The following is a 16435-nucleotide window of genomic DNA, read 5'->3' on the forward strand; positions in this document are numbered from 1 at the left end:
AGTGGGAATGAAACCCGGGAGCTGTGAAGAGGCAGCGCTACAAACTGCGTCACCACGGCCCCCCATCACTGTAGTGGTTCCCAAACTTTCTCATGTCAAGGACCCCCAAATTGACACTCATTAGCCCGCGGACCCCCCATTTGAATATACGCCCATAAGAGAAGAATTTTACGGCTCTGGCGGTGATTCTCATTTCAAGGTTTGACCTGAATTAGGCTACACGGACCCCCATTTAATGGGTCCATTTGTTACAGATCATAAAGGTCCATTTTGGTTCCTAATTATCATTTAGCTGGGGACCCCCTGGAACTCTCTTAACCCATTTTGGGCGGGAACCCCTTTTGGTGTTAGCATCATGTTATGCTTTAGCTATTGAAAAATAGCAGACCTACAAGCTCATAGCGCGCCACCTATTTTTGAAAAATCGAAGAACGACTGAGATAGAAACATAGCTTTTTCAGAAAACTGTCAGGATGTACAAGACATTTTTAGAATCTGATCTCAGGTCAAAATGGGTTAATGGGTCCATTTGTACACTGAGTTATAGATCATAAAGGTCCATTTTGGTTCCTAATTATCATTTAGCCGGGGACCCCCTGGAACTCTCTCAAGGACCCCATTCTGGGAACCACTGCTGTAGTGCACTTGACATACGTTATGGAAGAGACCCTTTTGTTTTCGATGCGAGGCTGAGGAGACAAGTTTCCTGAATGGTAACTTTCCTCATTTCATTGTCTTGTTTTGTGAGAAGACATTGCCCCATTGGTCGGCTGATGTAGGTCGAAGTGTGCATCTCGTGTGGAAGTGTGGCCATATGGGTGGAGGCGTGGAGCTAGAGAGGGAAGACAATTGTGGGTCGCCAAAATAAGTATTGGAAGCATTTCTGATTCCAAACCAGATATCCTGAAATGTACTGGTTAGATTACCATAAAACTTGCTGTGCACTAGGGCTTTAAGCAACTAGTCGACTTGTAAATCCACTAGTCGGCCTTGTTGGTACTAGTTGGTACTAGTTGATAGTGGTACTAGTTGATTGCCTAGTAAACTAGTCAACTAGTAAAAATCACTAGAAGTGAAAGCCCTACTGTGCACCTTCATGCTCGCCAAAGACTTGTACAGACATATACACATTGCTAGTGATTTACAAATTACTTTTGTAAGGGTCATTGTGCATCAATGAATGCACAGAAATGGAATGTTTTCCCCCAAAATAGAGCAAATATCGTATATTTACCACCCTGGTTCCTTTGAAAACGACCATGGTGGTAATTTTCACCTGGTGGTTGAGTGGGGCTACAAATTTGAATATGTATCCAAAAGATTTCAATGAGGGAGAAAGACATGTGCTTCCAACCCTTTTTTTCTCCTTTCTTTTTACTGTGTGTCTGTGTGTGTGTGTGTGTGTGTGTGTGTGTGTGTGTGTGTGTGTGTGTGTGTGAACAAATCATAGCAGGGTGTTTTGTTTCACGTACTTTTATGTGTTTAAGCCATATATATATACGAGGAGGACTTTATCTTTTCAAACCATTGTGGACAAACATTGCAATGTAAACACTGATATTTTTGCCTTAAAAACAAAACTAAATAAAATAAAAAACCTGCGCGTCGACCTACACAACAGTAAGAATGATAGTATATAAATGAGGTAAGGCACTAGGCACTACAGGGTGCTCTATATGTACATACACACAAACCAAGACAGCGGTATACTGTATCAGAGTACAAAGTATGCAGAGTATATGGGTTAGCTTATATTTAAAACAAAACAACTGGTGAGATGATGTCCAGTAGAAAAATTGGTGCTATATGTAAATTGGCCCCTTTACACCTTGCATTAACGTGCATCTTGTACCCAGATGTACTGTAAAAAAAAAAAGGTACACATTTATTTTATCTTGGGGACTCAGTTTACGTCTATTCCTTGCAAAATGCAAATACATAAAGCCTAGCCACTCAACCGCAACGTTTATTTTTGAATGAATCTCGAAGGCACTAGAGAGGATGCAACACTGCATGCTAGGCTTGTTCGATTTTGAGTTCGCAACGATCCGTCGTCATTTTACCAGGGTATTTTACCAGGGTATTGTGCATGACATCATCATACCCGAATGTTATGCGGGTTTGCCTACTGAGTGGCAAAAAATAAATAAAAACGTTCTGGCCTCTACAGCCCATACATCCAAACAGAAAAGGCCTATCTGATTGCATTAAACGATGTTAAACGACATCGAACTCACTTCGCCACTCACTTTATGCATGCGCACACCCTCCATTTAGTCTCGCGTAGCCAGCCAGAAGACCAGAGATATCCGCCTACAGATACACATCCGGGGACGTCTGAATTCAATAAAATGGGTAAGTAAATTAAACATCCATCTACTGATGCATAAACTTGGGACACATCATCAGTGTTGTAAACCTGGAATCGTTGGGCGTTTCTGGGTATTACGACAGACACCCTCATCCAGGCGACAAGACCAAGGCTGGTCAGACACCGGCCTGTGTCCCAAGTGGCAGACGCGTAACTAGATGTCAGTGGGCCCCGACGCAGGCTGATCAGCGAGTGCCACCGACAGCACCCAATGACAGTTGTTCAACTCAACTGTCATTGCATCTCTGTATGTGTTTATAATTTCATTTTACAGACGGCACGGGTGGGCGGCCGTGTGCCCCCCTTACCTCTGGGCCTCCACGCAGTCGCGTTGTCTGCGTCACGGTAGTTACGCCCCTGCCAAGTGGCATGCTACAGCCACCATTGGCGACACTAAAGGTGGCCTTACACTAGCCGATAATCGGGCATTTTTGACGCTCGGGGGGTGCCCGACCGCTCAAAGCGCGGTCGGGATCGGCCCGATCAAGAATGTTTGATATTTGCTCTGCCCCCTTCCGATTATCCTGTAGTGTGTGGTGCTATCAGATTTCAGATTGAAAAAAATCGGCTAGTGTAAGGCCACCTTAAGAGGCACTAAAACCGTGTAAACAATTAGGAAACAAACAATTTGAGAGCATTGCGGAACCAATGGAAAATGCAATGCAATGCAAGGCGGTCCTTCATATTCAGTTCAGTTTCAAAGATTTGTTAGCACTGGTTTTCGCTGCCGTTCCAAGCCCATACACTGAATTTAGGAGAAGGAGAAGAAAATTACAGACCAACCCATTTTGGGCGGGAACCCCTTTTGGTGTTTTAAACATGATGTTATAATTTAGCTATTGAAAAATAGCAGATCTACAAGCTCATAGCGCGCCACCGAGTGGCGCGCTATGAGCTTGTAGGTCTGCTATTTTTTTTTAAATCGAAGAACGACTGACATAGAAACATAGCTTTTTCAGAAAACTGTCAGGATGTAGAAGACATTTGTAGATTCTGATCTCAGGCCTCAATGGGTTCAAGAAAAAGCATGCAGGGAGCATGCCATGCTCCCATTTGGTCACACTGCACTTTTATCCCACCTATGAGGGCAGATTCTGCCAATGCATTTCAAAGGGAATGGAGCGGTTTGCTGCCATTTTGTGGAATTCTGAAGAAAGAAAAAAAAACCTCCATTCTCACTGAAATGCATTGGCAGAATGCGCCCTCATAGTAGAATAAAAGGGTATGCCGTCAACATATATTTTCACGTTGTGTAATGAAACTCAATTACGCCACTCAGTGGCTGTAGGTGGTGTTGCAGCTGGAACTTTTTTCTAAATGGTAATAGTTCGTTTTTTTAGTTTTAGTTTAGTTTTGTTACAAACAAATCATATAGCATGGAAAAATCTATATCGAACAAGCCGACTGCATGCTTTGTTTACCGACTTAAAGAAAATTGCATTGACACTTGGTTTGTGAACGAGGCCCAAATACATTTCTGAAGAACTCAAGGTGATTTGGTGGCATCGGCTCAAATATGGGAAATTCAAGCACGTTGATGCCAGGTGTAAAGGCTTTCTGTGTTTCCACTCGGGTGAGACAGGGACCTTTCTCTTTCTCTAGCCCCACTGTTACAACAAGAACCGGTCATCTTTCTTAGCGGGCGGCCCTCCGCCCATGAGAGCGTGGTTATAATGCAGGAACAGCATGTCGTCCAGACTCTCCGGCGGAATGTTGACTCTCTTCCTGCACGTGGCCCCTCCGCCTTCCTGGAGGAAGCCCTGCGCGGCGCTGCCCGCCACCGCCGGCGCCGCCAGGTACGCCCGCGCCACCGTGGCCAGCAGGGGGAACTGCCCCGCCTTGGTTCTCCACCACTGCAGAGGCTCCACGCCCATGGAGGCGCCCTTGTCCGCCCGGTACACCGACATCTCCCGGTCCACGGACTCCTCCACGGAGCTGCGCGTGCCCTGAGGCACGGAGCCGAACAGGTCCCCGAGGAGGAACTCCATGCCGGACAGCCCTCCCTGGGAGCCCGGTGGCTCGCCGCCGGGCCCCGATTCGTTCGACTCCTCCATGTCGCTCTCGTCGTCGCCCCCTGAATCCACCAGCTCTTTGAAGTTGTACTGAGGCGCCTCCTTCAGCCGCTTGCTCCTCCTACGCAGGCAGTCGCCGCCGTCCATCTCTGACGACAGAGGGGAGGAGCTTCTCTTCATCTGGCCGCCGCCGCCTTGCCTTCTGGCTTGACTCCGCCTCTTGTCCTCCTTCACTATCCGGACTGCCTCCTTCTTCAGCCAATCAAAAGTGGCCGTCTGCTCCTTGAAAATGAAAATAATAAGAATAGTAATTAGAGATCGAAATGTGAAGCTCTCAACTCGCTGTTTTCTGCAAGACATTACTCTATAAGCCATATCTCCAAAACTGGTGGGTCAAACTGAACCACCAATATGTCAATTTGAAGCTATGATTCCCTGCTTTCATATGACATGAAACAACGAAAATTCTAAAAAATCCAATGGCAGTCTTGGCCACAAATGTAGAATCAATATGATTTCTGGCCAAAACCATGTCATGGCGTCTTTCATTTTTTAGCCGATGCACACCTCAGAAGGCTAGTGACAGGTGCGTAGGGCATTAGAGCATACTTAAAAAGGGTATCTTTGAAAAACAAAGAAAGGGTCCCACACACTGTCAGACACTTGCCAAAATGTTGCTCTTTATTGGGTCGACATTTCGGCCTGACCTCAACATTTAAAAAACATCTTCTAAATCCTCCAGTTTTCTGAAATAAATATTTTTACGATTTTTCAAAAAATAGCAGACCTACAAGTTCATAGCGCGCCACCGAGTGGCGCGCTATGAACTTGTAGGTCTGCTATTTTTTGAAAAATCGTAAAAATGCGGCACAGATCTTTGAATAGGTATATATTCTTTCAGTGCGAACGTTTTTTTAAATTTCGACGTAAGGCCTAAATGGGCTAGTGTACCCATGGATTAACCCATTTTGGGCGGGAACCCCTTTTGGTGTTTTAAACATTATGTTATAATTTAGCTATTGAAAAATAGCAGATCTACAAGCTCATAGTGCGCCACCGAGTGGCGCGCTACGAGCTTGTAGGTCTGCTATTTTTTTAAAATCGTGAAAATATTTATTTCAGAAAACTGGAGGATTTAGAAGATTTTTTTTAAATGTTGAGGTCAGGCCTGAATGGGTTAAAGCTAAATAAAAATGGCCATGTCCTACATAATGTGTGATTTGTGAAACATTATGAAAGGAGCCCCCCCACACTAGCACGGATTCCTAAACAATGAACTTACTGTATGTAAAAACAGATTGGGACCTTTGCTTTTATATGAAATATAAATTAACCCATTTAGACCTGAGAACAGATTATACAATGGTCTTCTAAATGCTGACAGTTTTCTGAAAAACCCATGTTTCTATATCAGCGGTTCTCAAACATTTCATATCAAGGACCCCCAAAATTATATGTAATTCGCCCGCCGACCCCCATCTGAAAATATGTTGTTCCAGGGACCCCCCCAGAAGCAAAGATTTGAGTTAAAAAAAAACGTTCGGTCTGAAAGAATATATATTCAAAGATATCCACATTTTCACGATTTACAAGCTTGTAAATTAAATTTGTACAAGCTATGAGCTTGTTATTTTTCAATAGCTAAAGCATGAAATAATGCTTAAAACACCAAAAGGGGTTTCCATCCTGAATCATGGGTTAAGATTGTACTGAAGATGCTTCATACATAGGTAGTTTGACCACTGCAAATGCTCTAACCCATTTTGGGGCGGGAACCCCTTTTGGTGTTTTAAACATTATGTTATAATTTAGCTATTGAAAAATAGCAGATCTACAAGCTCATAGCGCGCCACCGAGTGGCGCGCTACGAGCTTGTAGGTCTGCTATTTTTTGAAAAATCGTGAAAATATTTCAGAAGATTTTTTTTTAATTTTGAGGTCAGGCCTAAATGGGCTTATCTTAAAATATTAACCGAAAATAGCCCATCTACAAGCTCTCAACAAGCATTGGGAGATAGATGGGCTATTTTCACTGCACAACATGCGTCCATAGAAGACATGCTGGTGGAATCTATGGAATGCTATGGAATCCAAATGACATGAAATTAGTCAAGGCTACTAAGAACGTTAATCCATGTGTACCGACACAACCATCATTTCATGCCCCGTGACTTACTTTCAGTTCCATGAATCCCAGGCCGTGAAACTGCGGGTCGAGCGAACACGCCACACACAGAGCCCTGCTGACGACGGGGTTGTCGTAGCAGCTGGCCAGGTTCCGCTTCATCATCCTCTTCACTTCTTTCAAGATGGCCGAGGAGTCTCCCGGGCGCGTGATGAGGTGGCGCGACAGCAGGCCGGTGAGGATGGGCTTGACCAGGGACAGGCGAGGAAAGGGGTCCTTGGCCACGGTTTGACACGCCACGTCCAGCGGTTTGAGGACCGAGCAGAGCTCCTCGAGAACCTTCCATTCGGAACGTTTGGGGGCAAAAACGGAGCCCGGCGACGATGACGACGACGACGATGCTGCGCCGGAGGTGGAGTTTGTGTAAGAGTTGTCGGCTGCTGTGGACTCTGAGGTAGTGGGGTCAGTGGCGTCCCCGCTGGTAGGGTTCTCACCTCTCAACTCCTTTATCACGTCACCTACGAGGTTCTGATGTCTGAGGAGGGTGTTGCACAGGGTGTACAGCTTATTCCAGCCCGGTCTGCTGTGAGCCCAGGACTTCAGCTGAGCCTGGTCCTTCCTGGGCATGGTCAGCAGCAGGCTCTCGATTTGCAGCTGAGACGAGCTTCTCTTTGGCGTGTGCAGAGGGAAGAGGGACGAGAGAAACGTCTGGAAATGGCTGAGGGTCTTGGAGATGACCGGGTGGGACATCACTTCCTCTATGCAGCCCTGAACGGCACTGAAGAAACAGGGAATCGACGGGGGACCGTCGCTGGAAGAGTAACGGCTTTCTAAACTACGCGGTTCGTCGGAGGACACGCACTCCTCCCTCTCAAGAAACGTCGTAGAGTTGGGGCAAGGGCCACTTCCCGTCGGCTCTCCGGTTCTCTCCCTCTTCTTTAATCCCAACCGCAGCTTTTCGCTTCCCTCCCCTCCCAGCAAAATCAGATTAGGCTGAGAAATGCCCCACTCCTGGGCCATAGCTTTCACTTGGCCTTGCAACGTACCCAGGCTGTAGTCGCCGGCCACGTTCTCCGCCAGTCTCTGCGTGGTAATGGCCAGGTTGTGGAAACTGAAGTTTGCGTCGATGAAATGTGCCCAGAGGGTCGCGTATCGTTCGGTGTTGCCCTGCCAGTCGTGGAACCAGACGTCCACGCTCAAAGTGACGCAGTGCGGGAGCTCCATCTGAGAGCCGCGAGGTCGGCCGCGAGGCCTCTTCTCCTCGAACTCGATGGGAGCGGTGTAGCTCAAAGTGTCCTCGCTGTCCGCACTCCCCGCGCTGCTCTTCAGCTGATGGAATAGGTTCTTCTTGCTTTTGGTGTGGAGGTCCTTCAGTATGTCCTCGATGAGAAGAGCCGAGGGCAGCACCTTGCAGGACGGCAGCAGAGTGTGGATCAGGCGTCTGAAGCCCTCGCCTTCCACCAGGGCTGGCGGGTGGAGGTCCCGGATCAGGAAGTTTGAGATGGCGTCGGCCATTTGAGTGGCCATGATCTGTGGGAGGCTGCCGATGGCTTTCGACAAGGGCATAGGGGTCATCGCGTCCAGACCGCTTGGGGAGGTCAGTAGCTGTGATTTTTGACCTGTTGAGAAATTAATTGGACATAGTTTGTTTTAAGAGTAGCTCAACGTGAAATAAATCATAAAAATGCCTCCCAACAACCCCATAAAAAAAAGAAATAATCTCAGCCCTTGTTATCGAGCTGTGTTTATCTGTCTTTTGATTGATTGATTACTTTATTAGCAAGTTTGTTACCAGTACACACACAGGTAGTCAAAGGTTATGCTACCATTGTGGTCCACGTTGACGGCTGGTTGATGGTATTGACGTAATTGACGTCAAAATCCAGCACTCCCGTTGACATAATTGACATAATGAAAATAATATTTTTTTTTATTTTACAATTTTTTTTGGGCATTCATAAATGTCGTCTAGAGCTGACAGAAGGCACTGAAAAGCTGCTATTAGGGGTGACAGTCCAAGGGTTAAAATAGCATCAAATTGGTGATTATTATTATGCAAATAATCACCAGTCGCCTGGGGCCACAGATCTCGGAGGTCCTTGGCGACGTCCCGTGGTTTGATGTGGTGCTTCTGGGTCAGGTGGTTCTGGATGTTCACCGTGCTGCCCCCGCAGCCCACGTGCTCCCCGCAGAGTTTACACACCACCTTGTTTCGGTCCAGGGGGCGTCCGGTCGGGTCGGGCTCAAACCCAAAGAAGTACCAGGCCCTGTTCTGGGTGGCGTGCGGGTGAGTCAGCAGCTTCTCAGCGCCGGGGATGAAGTCGTACCGCTCCAAATGGTAGGTGGGGAGCACGAGCGATCCGATGCAAGAGGTGGAGGAGGTGGGGACGGAGGTGGAGGCTGCTGCCGCGGACGAGTCGAGGACTTTTTCCGGTTGCAACATGCTGGACACCTCGCTGATCATCGGCATGGGACTCTGCGATTGGCTGTTGTCGGACCAGAGGGAGGAGACGGTGGCGTCGGGGAGAGTGACCACCTGGATATCCTGGAGGTTGCGCAGCATCATCTCCTTGTCCGTAACGTCACACCTCTCGTTCTCATCTGAACGCCCCGCCAAAAAAAAAGAATAGAGGTCGATAATCAGGGTGTATGTATGTAAATCTGACAGCATTTATCCAGTGGCAATCCGTATTTTGAAGGATCCCGGGACCCCAAAAAAACAACGGAACCGGATGTTACTTAAGATGTGTGTGTGTGTTGTGATAATTTTCTGTTTACTTCATCACCTAGCAACCCAATGCTAATAGTTACGATGAGAGCTATCATAACCACTATAAAAGGGACCATTTGGCGTAGATCTCTGCCAATGGCTTAACACTTTGATTGCTACAAGATCTCGACAGGCCTATTTGGATGTTGCTACCGTTTAACATTGCACAAAGGCCTTGTTCGGGGGCCCACAGCAAAATGTTCTCTTATAGCGAGAATCACACGCATACATCAAAAGAAAGCTGAACTTGTCCACTTCAATTAAAAAAAATACATTTTGATTTTACCATGTTCCATTCTGGAGATATTGACCTTTTTGCAACACCTGCATTTGCCTGGAAGTGGTTATCTTGAACAGCGAGCAGAGTTATGGATGGTTTAAAGTCAGAGACATTGACAGGCAGATATAAAATTGAACCCAATAAATATCCTATACATCCTATACACCGAATGAAAGCCCTGAATGTGTACTTTTACGAGGAAAACAGTAAACATTGATCCCATCTACAGTAATTGGTTATTGAATGCAGCTTGTGCCCACCAGATAACTTCAGAGAAGACATGGACGTGAACTCCTCAATATTCACAAAATAAGGCCTATAGCGACATATAAATACTATATACCGTATGAAACAGAAGACTCTCTGCTTTCATAAGAAAAAAACTTCTACTGTAGTAATAATAAAAATCACACCCATGTGAAGTGAGTGGTGCAACTCTGTCCCATATTCTGTTCTCTGCTTATTCAATACAGTTCGCTATATACGGACTGAGGCAGAAAGTCATGTAAACCTTTTATTTACAGTTTGGTCTGTAAACTTCTACTGTAATAATAAAAATCACACCCCTGTGAAGTGAGCATTGCAACTGTTCTGTACTTATTCACTACAGCTCGCTATATACGGACTGAGACAGAAAGTCATGTAAACCTTTTATTTACAGTTTGGTCTGTAAACTTCTACTGTAATAATAAAAATCACACCCCTGTGAAGTGAGCGGTGCAACTGTTCTTTATAGTTGCGCGGTGCAACTGTAGAGAACAGTTGCACCGCTCACTTCACAGGGGTGTGATTTTTATTATTACAGTAGAAGTTTACAGACCAAACTGTAAATAAAAGGTTTACATGACTTTCTGCCTCAGTCCGTATATAGCGAACTGTATTGAATAAGCAGAGAACAGAATATGGGACAGAGTTGCACCACTCACTTCACATGGGTGTGATTTTTATTATTACTACAGTAGAAGTTTTTTTCTTATGAAAGCAGAGAGTCTTCTGTTTCATACGGTATATAGTATTTATATGTCGCTATAGGCCTTATTTTGTGAATATTGAGTTCGGGTCCATGTCTTCTCTGCAGTTATATCTGGTGGGCGCAATGTGCATCCACCCAGTATCCAATTTATGACAAACTGTACATGGGATCAATGTTTACTCTTTTCCTCGTAAAAGTACACATTCAGGGCTTTCATTCGATGTATAGGATGTATAGCATATTTATTGTGTTTATTGTTATATCTGCCTGTCAATGTCTGACTATAAACCTTCATAACTATGCTTTCTTTTTGATGATGATTGCCGCCTCGCCTAATCTATCTCACTGCTTTCATTGTTTTGATCGCAGTAACATTGGGGGGGGGGGGGGTCATGGGCACATTGGGCAGCAAAAGTCTTGATCCGTACGGCTATAAAAAGTCCCATTCCACCGTTCGGTTCAGAACTATAGTATAACGGTGAGACGCGTTGTCATCAGCTGATTTTGTTTTTCAAGCTAGTGTAGGGGAACATGCCTGGGCATGCTAGCCTGGCACGGCCAGACTCATAGCGAGGGTTCACTGATGTTTCCTCCGGGGAAGAATCTTCAGTGAATCCCCGCTATGAGGCTGGCCAAGCCAGGCTATGGGCATGCAGCTTGGGGGCGATGGAGGGGGAAAAAAGCGTCACCCGGCTGTGATGTCGACGAGAAGGAAAAAATGACTTCCACAGATGACAACACCACGGTTTAGGTCGCGGAAAAGTTCGTTATACATTACACCCGGGTCGATTACGTCCCCGACGCGTTCATTGCGGTCTTATCACTACAATTATAATGAATAAAAAAGCGTTACAATCACACGTCTGAGCGATCTCCGATTATGACGGCTCTGCATGGCGATACGTGATCCACCAACGGAACACTGTCTTGTCGTGGCGGCCCCTCGATACTGTGGTTAGTTCGTAGTATTGTAGGCTCGGGGATCGTTTGGTCGCTACAGTATGAAGAAGGAAACATGCATCTGTCCATGTGTGTTGCAGATGTTATGCATTGCAATGCCGATCTGGTGCATTATGTGCATATGTGTTTAGGCAATAGGCAGCGTTCCGTTCAGCGTTCATCATGTTTTTTTTCCGAGAGACAGAGGAGAGCATGTACCCCCTCGCAAGATCCTCCTCCTGGAGAAACGGGAGGGGAGGGGGGAATCAAATGTCCGAGCCGAGGTGGAAAGCCTGGTGAGGCGAGGTTAGGTGAAATTTGATTCTTTTCACACATCGGCATGGGCGCATCCATTACACTGGCTTCTACACGTAAAGCGGCCCGCCCTCCTGTTTTCAGGAGGGGAGGGTTTTTTTTTTTTTTTTTTTTTTTTTTGATCACGTGAGCGGGACTAAGCAGCAATGATAGGGCGATGGTTCTTCATTGTCCGGGTGGGTAAAAAGATGAATGAAAGTATGCTATAAAAAAGTGATTGAAACGTATTGATACGTGATCCACACCCGACGTTTGATTAATTGATAACGTATTGATACGCGATTCGCGTCGGCTGTGTTAAGTTAACTCATTCTGGGCGGGAACCCCTTTTGGTCTTTAGCTATTGAAAAATAGCAGATCTACAAGCTCATAGCGCGCCACCGAGTGGCGCGCTACGAGCTTGTAGGTCTGCTATTTTTGAAAAATCAAAGAACGACTGACATAGAAACATTGCTTTTTCAGAAAACTGTCAGGATGTAGAAGACATTTTTAGAATCTGATCTCAGGTCAAAATGGGTTAAGTCATAAGACCTGGTACTTAAGACACGCAAAATATCGCCCATAATGTCCTTTTACTACAAGGCAACATGGCCTACGAATGCAGAAAAACTCACCCATCCCTAGGCCGAGCATGGCAGAATAATCCTTTCCAATGCAGACCTTTAGTTCTGCTCCCTCCGGGACGGTCTGGGAAACCCTGTAGTAGATCTGACGGTAAAACTGGAACACGATGAGGTTGTGGTCCTCTTCAGTGCTGCCATAGGTCACATATCTGAAGCAGAAGAAGCAGACCGAACACAATTAACCACAGCTGGATCATGATTTTCTTTTTTTTTAATACTGTACTTAACCTTAATATAAAACGGGGTCCATCTCTTGGCTACCTCAGAGACCGATATATCAATTACAAATACTAATAAAAAAATGTACTTATTCTATTTAAATACCAAGTCACTCATATTGTTTACATTTTATTGAAATTAAATTATTTCATCTAAAATATATCCAATAAATGATCTAATTTGAAATATGTTATGAGTTATTAATGCGTTATTTTAAAATAAGATTATTATTTTCACTACAAAAAGGTTTTGTTCTTCATAAAGTATTTTCCCAAAAATAATTAAACTTTTTATATTTGGGTCAATAGTTGCAATATGCCATTGTACGAAATTACAGAGGGCACTAAATACAAATAAAACTACACACCTCATCCAGTTAGACTTGTTTTCATCCGAAGCATCTACATAGTAGAAAGCAGAATCATCCCTGATCTGTAGATCAAAAAGATTTTTTTTAAAGATTTAAATGGGTGGGATTTATTTTTTCCACTTGTCTGTAAGCACTAAGCAGCTAATCTCGGCCATTGCTGGACCATTGGGTGTGAAACGCACACTCCCAGTGGGCCATGGAAGACTTTTCAAATCGGACTAAAAAAAAAAGTAGTAGCAGCAAAGACTTTTTGTTTTGAAGAAAACTAAAAATGTCTTGTTGGGCCGAAATGGGCATGGCCTATTTGGAGAGTTACATCATGATCAAAAGGATTTTCTTTATTGTACGACCCAAAGGGAGACCGTGTTATTATATAGGCCAAAACATAGTAGCATGCACAAAGGTTTGATGCTGACCAGCCCAGCAGTGTGCGAGAACCGAGAATAGCTGCAGACAGACAGACACACATACATACAGACAGACAGACACGTACAGAGAGGGGTGAAATGGAAAACCATCTCCGTTCCATGCCATCGGCCTGGCAGAGATAATAAAAGTTCATGACTGATTAAAGAAACTGGGGGTTACGAACGTAACCAAAGTTTACTTCGCTCTTCAGTTATATTAGCTTACCGTTCGATTAGCTGTTGGCGCGGCAGAAAGAATGCCTCGTATCTGCTCATCTAGGGCGCTCTCCGTGGTATTGATCTGATGGATATACTAAGCGCTTCATTTCTGACTTTAACATGCCTCTCGTTCAAAATATAAACGCTTTGGAGCTTCTAAAAAAAAGCGGCCATGTCTTTCCGGCACCCCAGAGCTTCTATTTTGAAGGAATCCCGGCACTGATTGTGTTAGCTACTCCCAACTTTCAAAGTAGGGATGGGGTAATATGAAAATGTAATGTCATGGTTATTGTGGCCAAAATAATTGCGATTAACGATATTATCACAATAATCAAAATATGCTTAAAACTCCAAATGCATCCACATTCTGTTATATTAAGTTATATTTCTGTCCAACGGCAACATGCATATGATTGATTGATTGATTGAAATATGTATTAACAGTTTGCAGAATTACAGTACATTTCAAGCACAACTCAATAACTGTTAACTCTGAGTGGACGACCCAATAAAGCATTACACTTGTTTACAAGAGGGTCCACCTTGTTCAATTCATCAAAACATTTAGAGACGTACAAATACACTTCTATATAGTCAAAGAACCCCAACAGGAATTCATCATAATATCAAGATAAGACAGGATGAAGTCTAATGTTCCATATATGAATTATTTCTGGCATGGTCTACTCACAGCCCAGGCATGTTTAAGAGTATTGAGCAGTTGTCCTTTGGTCACTTCTCCGACAAAGGGTCCAAACATGATTCCCTGCTGAAGTTCATTCTTGGTGTAAACCTTAAACTCCCCTGCTGCCCTCTCGTCACTGGAGGGCCCATGGACACCCATTCTGCCTTCCCTCCACAGGCGGAGGCAGGAAGGCACAGACAGCATCGCACGGGAGGGTCCGCCCTGGAGCCACGGATCTCCGAGCGGTAGCATCGCGTCCGGAATGTAGTTTTGGTTTGTTGAAGCATGGAGCGAAGGGAAATCCTCAAGAATGTCTTCTTGGCCAAAGTCAAATCCTGAACAGTCAGAACATACAAGAAAAGAAAATGTCAGCAATAATAGTTAACACATGTTCTCACACACACACACACACACACACACACACACACACACACACACACACACACACACACACACACACACACACACACACACACACACACACACACACACACACACACACACACACACACACACACACACACACACACACACACACACACACACACACACACACACACACACACACACACACACACACACGTTTAAATCTGCAGATAATTGGAAGACGACGAAGTTGCTGGATTGTTTTAACCCATTTTGGGCGGAAACCCCTTTTGGTGTTTTAAGCATTATGTTATACTTTAGCTATTGAAAAATAGCAGATCTACAAGCTCGTAGGTCTATTTGTGCCTTAAATCTTTGAATATTATTTGTTACAGAGTCAATGTGTTTAAGTCAAATCTTTGCTTCTGGGAGGGTCCCTGGAACAACATATTTTCAGATGGGGGTCGGCGGCCAATTACATATAATTTTTGGGGTCCTTGACATGAAATATTGAGCACCACTGATATAAAAACATTATATTTCAGAAAACTGTCACGATTTAGAAGACATTTTTTAAATTTCGACGTCAGGCCTAAACGGGTTAATCTATATGAACTACTGTATGAAGAATCACCCCACCTCCATTCCGAAAGGATACAAGAAGAGTGGGCACTAAGTAGTGCTGCACGATTAATCGGATAAAGATCGCAATCTAGATTCAGTCACCTATGCAAATTAAATTTGAACAAGAATCGTGCAGCACAGTGCACTAGTTGGATGTCCAATTCATTTTAGCTACTCTTATGTTTTTGCTACAAGTCAAGCACTTTGATGTTGTCTGTTTAAAGCCACAGTAGTTGGCTCCAAGTGCAACATTTTGAATGTAGTAATGTTCAGCAACTACAGAGTAGACAATAAATATTTTCATGGAAAAAAATTGAGAATCGTGATCTCAATTTTTGTGGATGCACATAACACATTTGAGCAAGAATCATACAGCACCAGCACTAAGGCGGCGCCTCGATGTGAAAATGACTATTTTGTCTAAAATGTACAAAAAAATTACACATCACCCTAAATGTATCCTTCAAATTCGTGATATCCATATGAGCGACTACTGAAGGAAGCCGAACAAAAATAAGTTTTACTCTTATGTACCTGTACACAAGATGTAACAATAAAGTACACACTTCTTGTTTATGCCACTTAAAGGACAATTTTTTTTTTTTTTCAACCAAGGTTCATGTTTTAGGTTGTTATTAGAGAAACTAAAAGGTGAGTGTTCATTTTCTTATTTGCTGCTTTCTTTCGTTTTAGGGATTTTTGCAGTTTTTGACAGGGGGCGGGGGCATTCGAGCATGGGGCTAAATATGTATTATTATTATTTTTACTATAGTCCTACTAGACTCCAAGAAATTACATCTGGACACAAAAGATCACAGGATCTATTGAATGTGACAAACTGACATATTGCGCCTATACACACAGTATAAGCCTTCCCCCAGTAGGCTACCTTCACATTCAGTAGATCCTGTGATCTTCTGTGGCCAGATGTAATTTCCTTGCGTTTATTAGGACTATAGTAAACCATAAAAAAACACCATAAAATGGTGTAAAAAAAAATATATACATATTTAGCCCCATGCTCGAATGCCCCCGCCCCTGTCAAAAACAGCTAAAATCCCTAAAACGAAAGAAAGCAGCAAATGAAAAAAAATGAACACTCATCTTTTACTTTATCTAATAACCTAAAACATGAACC

General features: G+C 44.2%; 1 protein-coding gene across 5 annotated transcripts in view; it reads right to left on the reverse strand.

Annotated features, from left to right (window-relative positions):
- Nucleotides 1–572: 572 nt before the first annotated feature.
- The window catches only part of LOC306922472 (uncharacterized protein), a 34460-nt gene continuing 18597 nt past the window's right edge, over nucleotides 573–16435 (reverse strand). For 3 of the 5 annotated variants that reach the window (XR_013789930.1, XR_013789932.1, XR_013789933.1), the window contains 8 exons: nucleotides 14314–14642; nucleotides 13630–13704; nucleotides 12994–13058; nucleotides 12399–12556; nucleotides 8575–9108; nucleotides 6559–8126; nucleotides 2967–4665; nucleotides 573–2775 (listed from right to left, as the gene is read on the reverse strand). Coding sequence is in view for 1 of the 5 variants with exons in the window: in XM_079500109.1 (XP_079356235.1) it covers nucleotides 3982–4665; nucleotides 6559–8126; nucleotides 8575–9108; nucleotides 12399–12556; nucleotides 12994–13058; nucleotides 13630–13704; nucleotides 14314–14642 (3413 nt within the window). In the remaining 4 variants the exon portion in view is untranslated. Of the gene's footprint in view, nucleotides 2776–2842; nucleotides 4666–6558; nucleotides 8127–8574; nucleotides 9109–12398; nucleotides 12557–12993; nucleotides 13059–13629; nucleotides 13705–14313; nucleotides 14643–16435 lie in introns of those variants that run through there. The other 2 variants (XR_013789931.1, XM_079500109.1) reach the window with 2 other exon arrangements.

This window comes from Electrona antarctica (assembly GCF_951216825.1).
Source record: "Electrona antarctica genome assembly, chromosome: 4".
NCBI classification, from domain to species: Eukaryota; Metazoa; Chordata; class Actinopteri; order Myctophiformes; family Myctophidae; genus Electrona; species Electrona antarctica.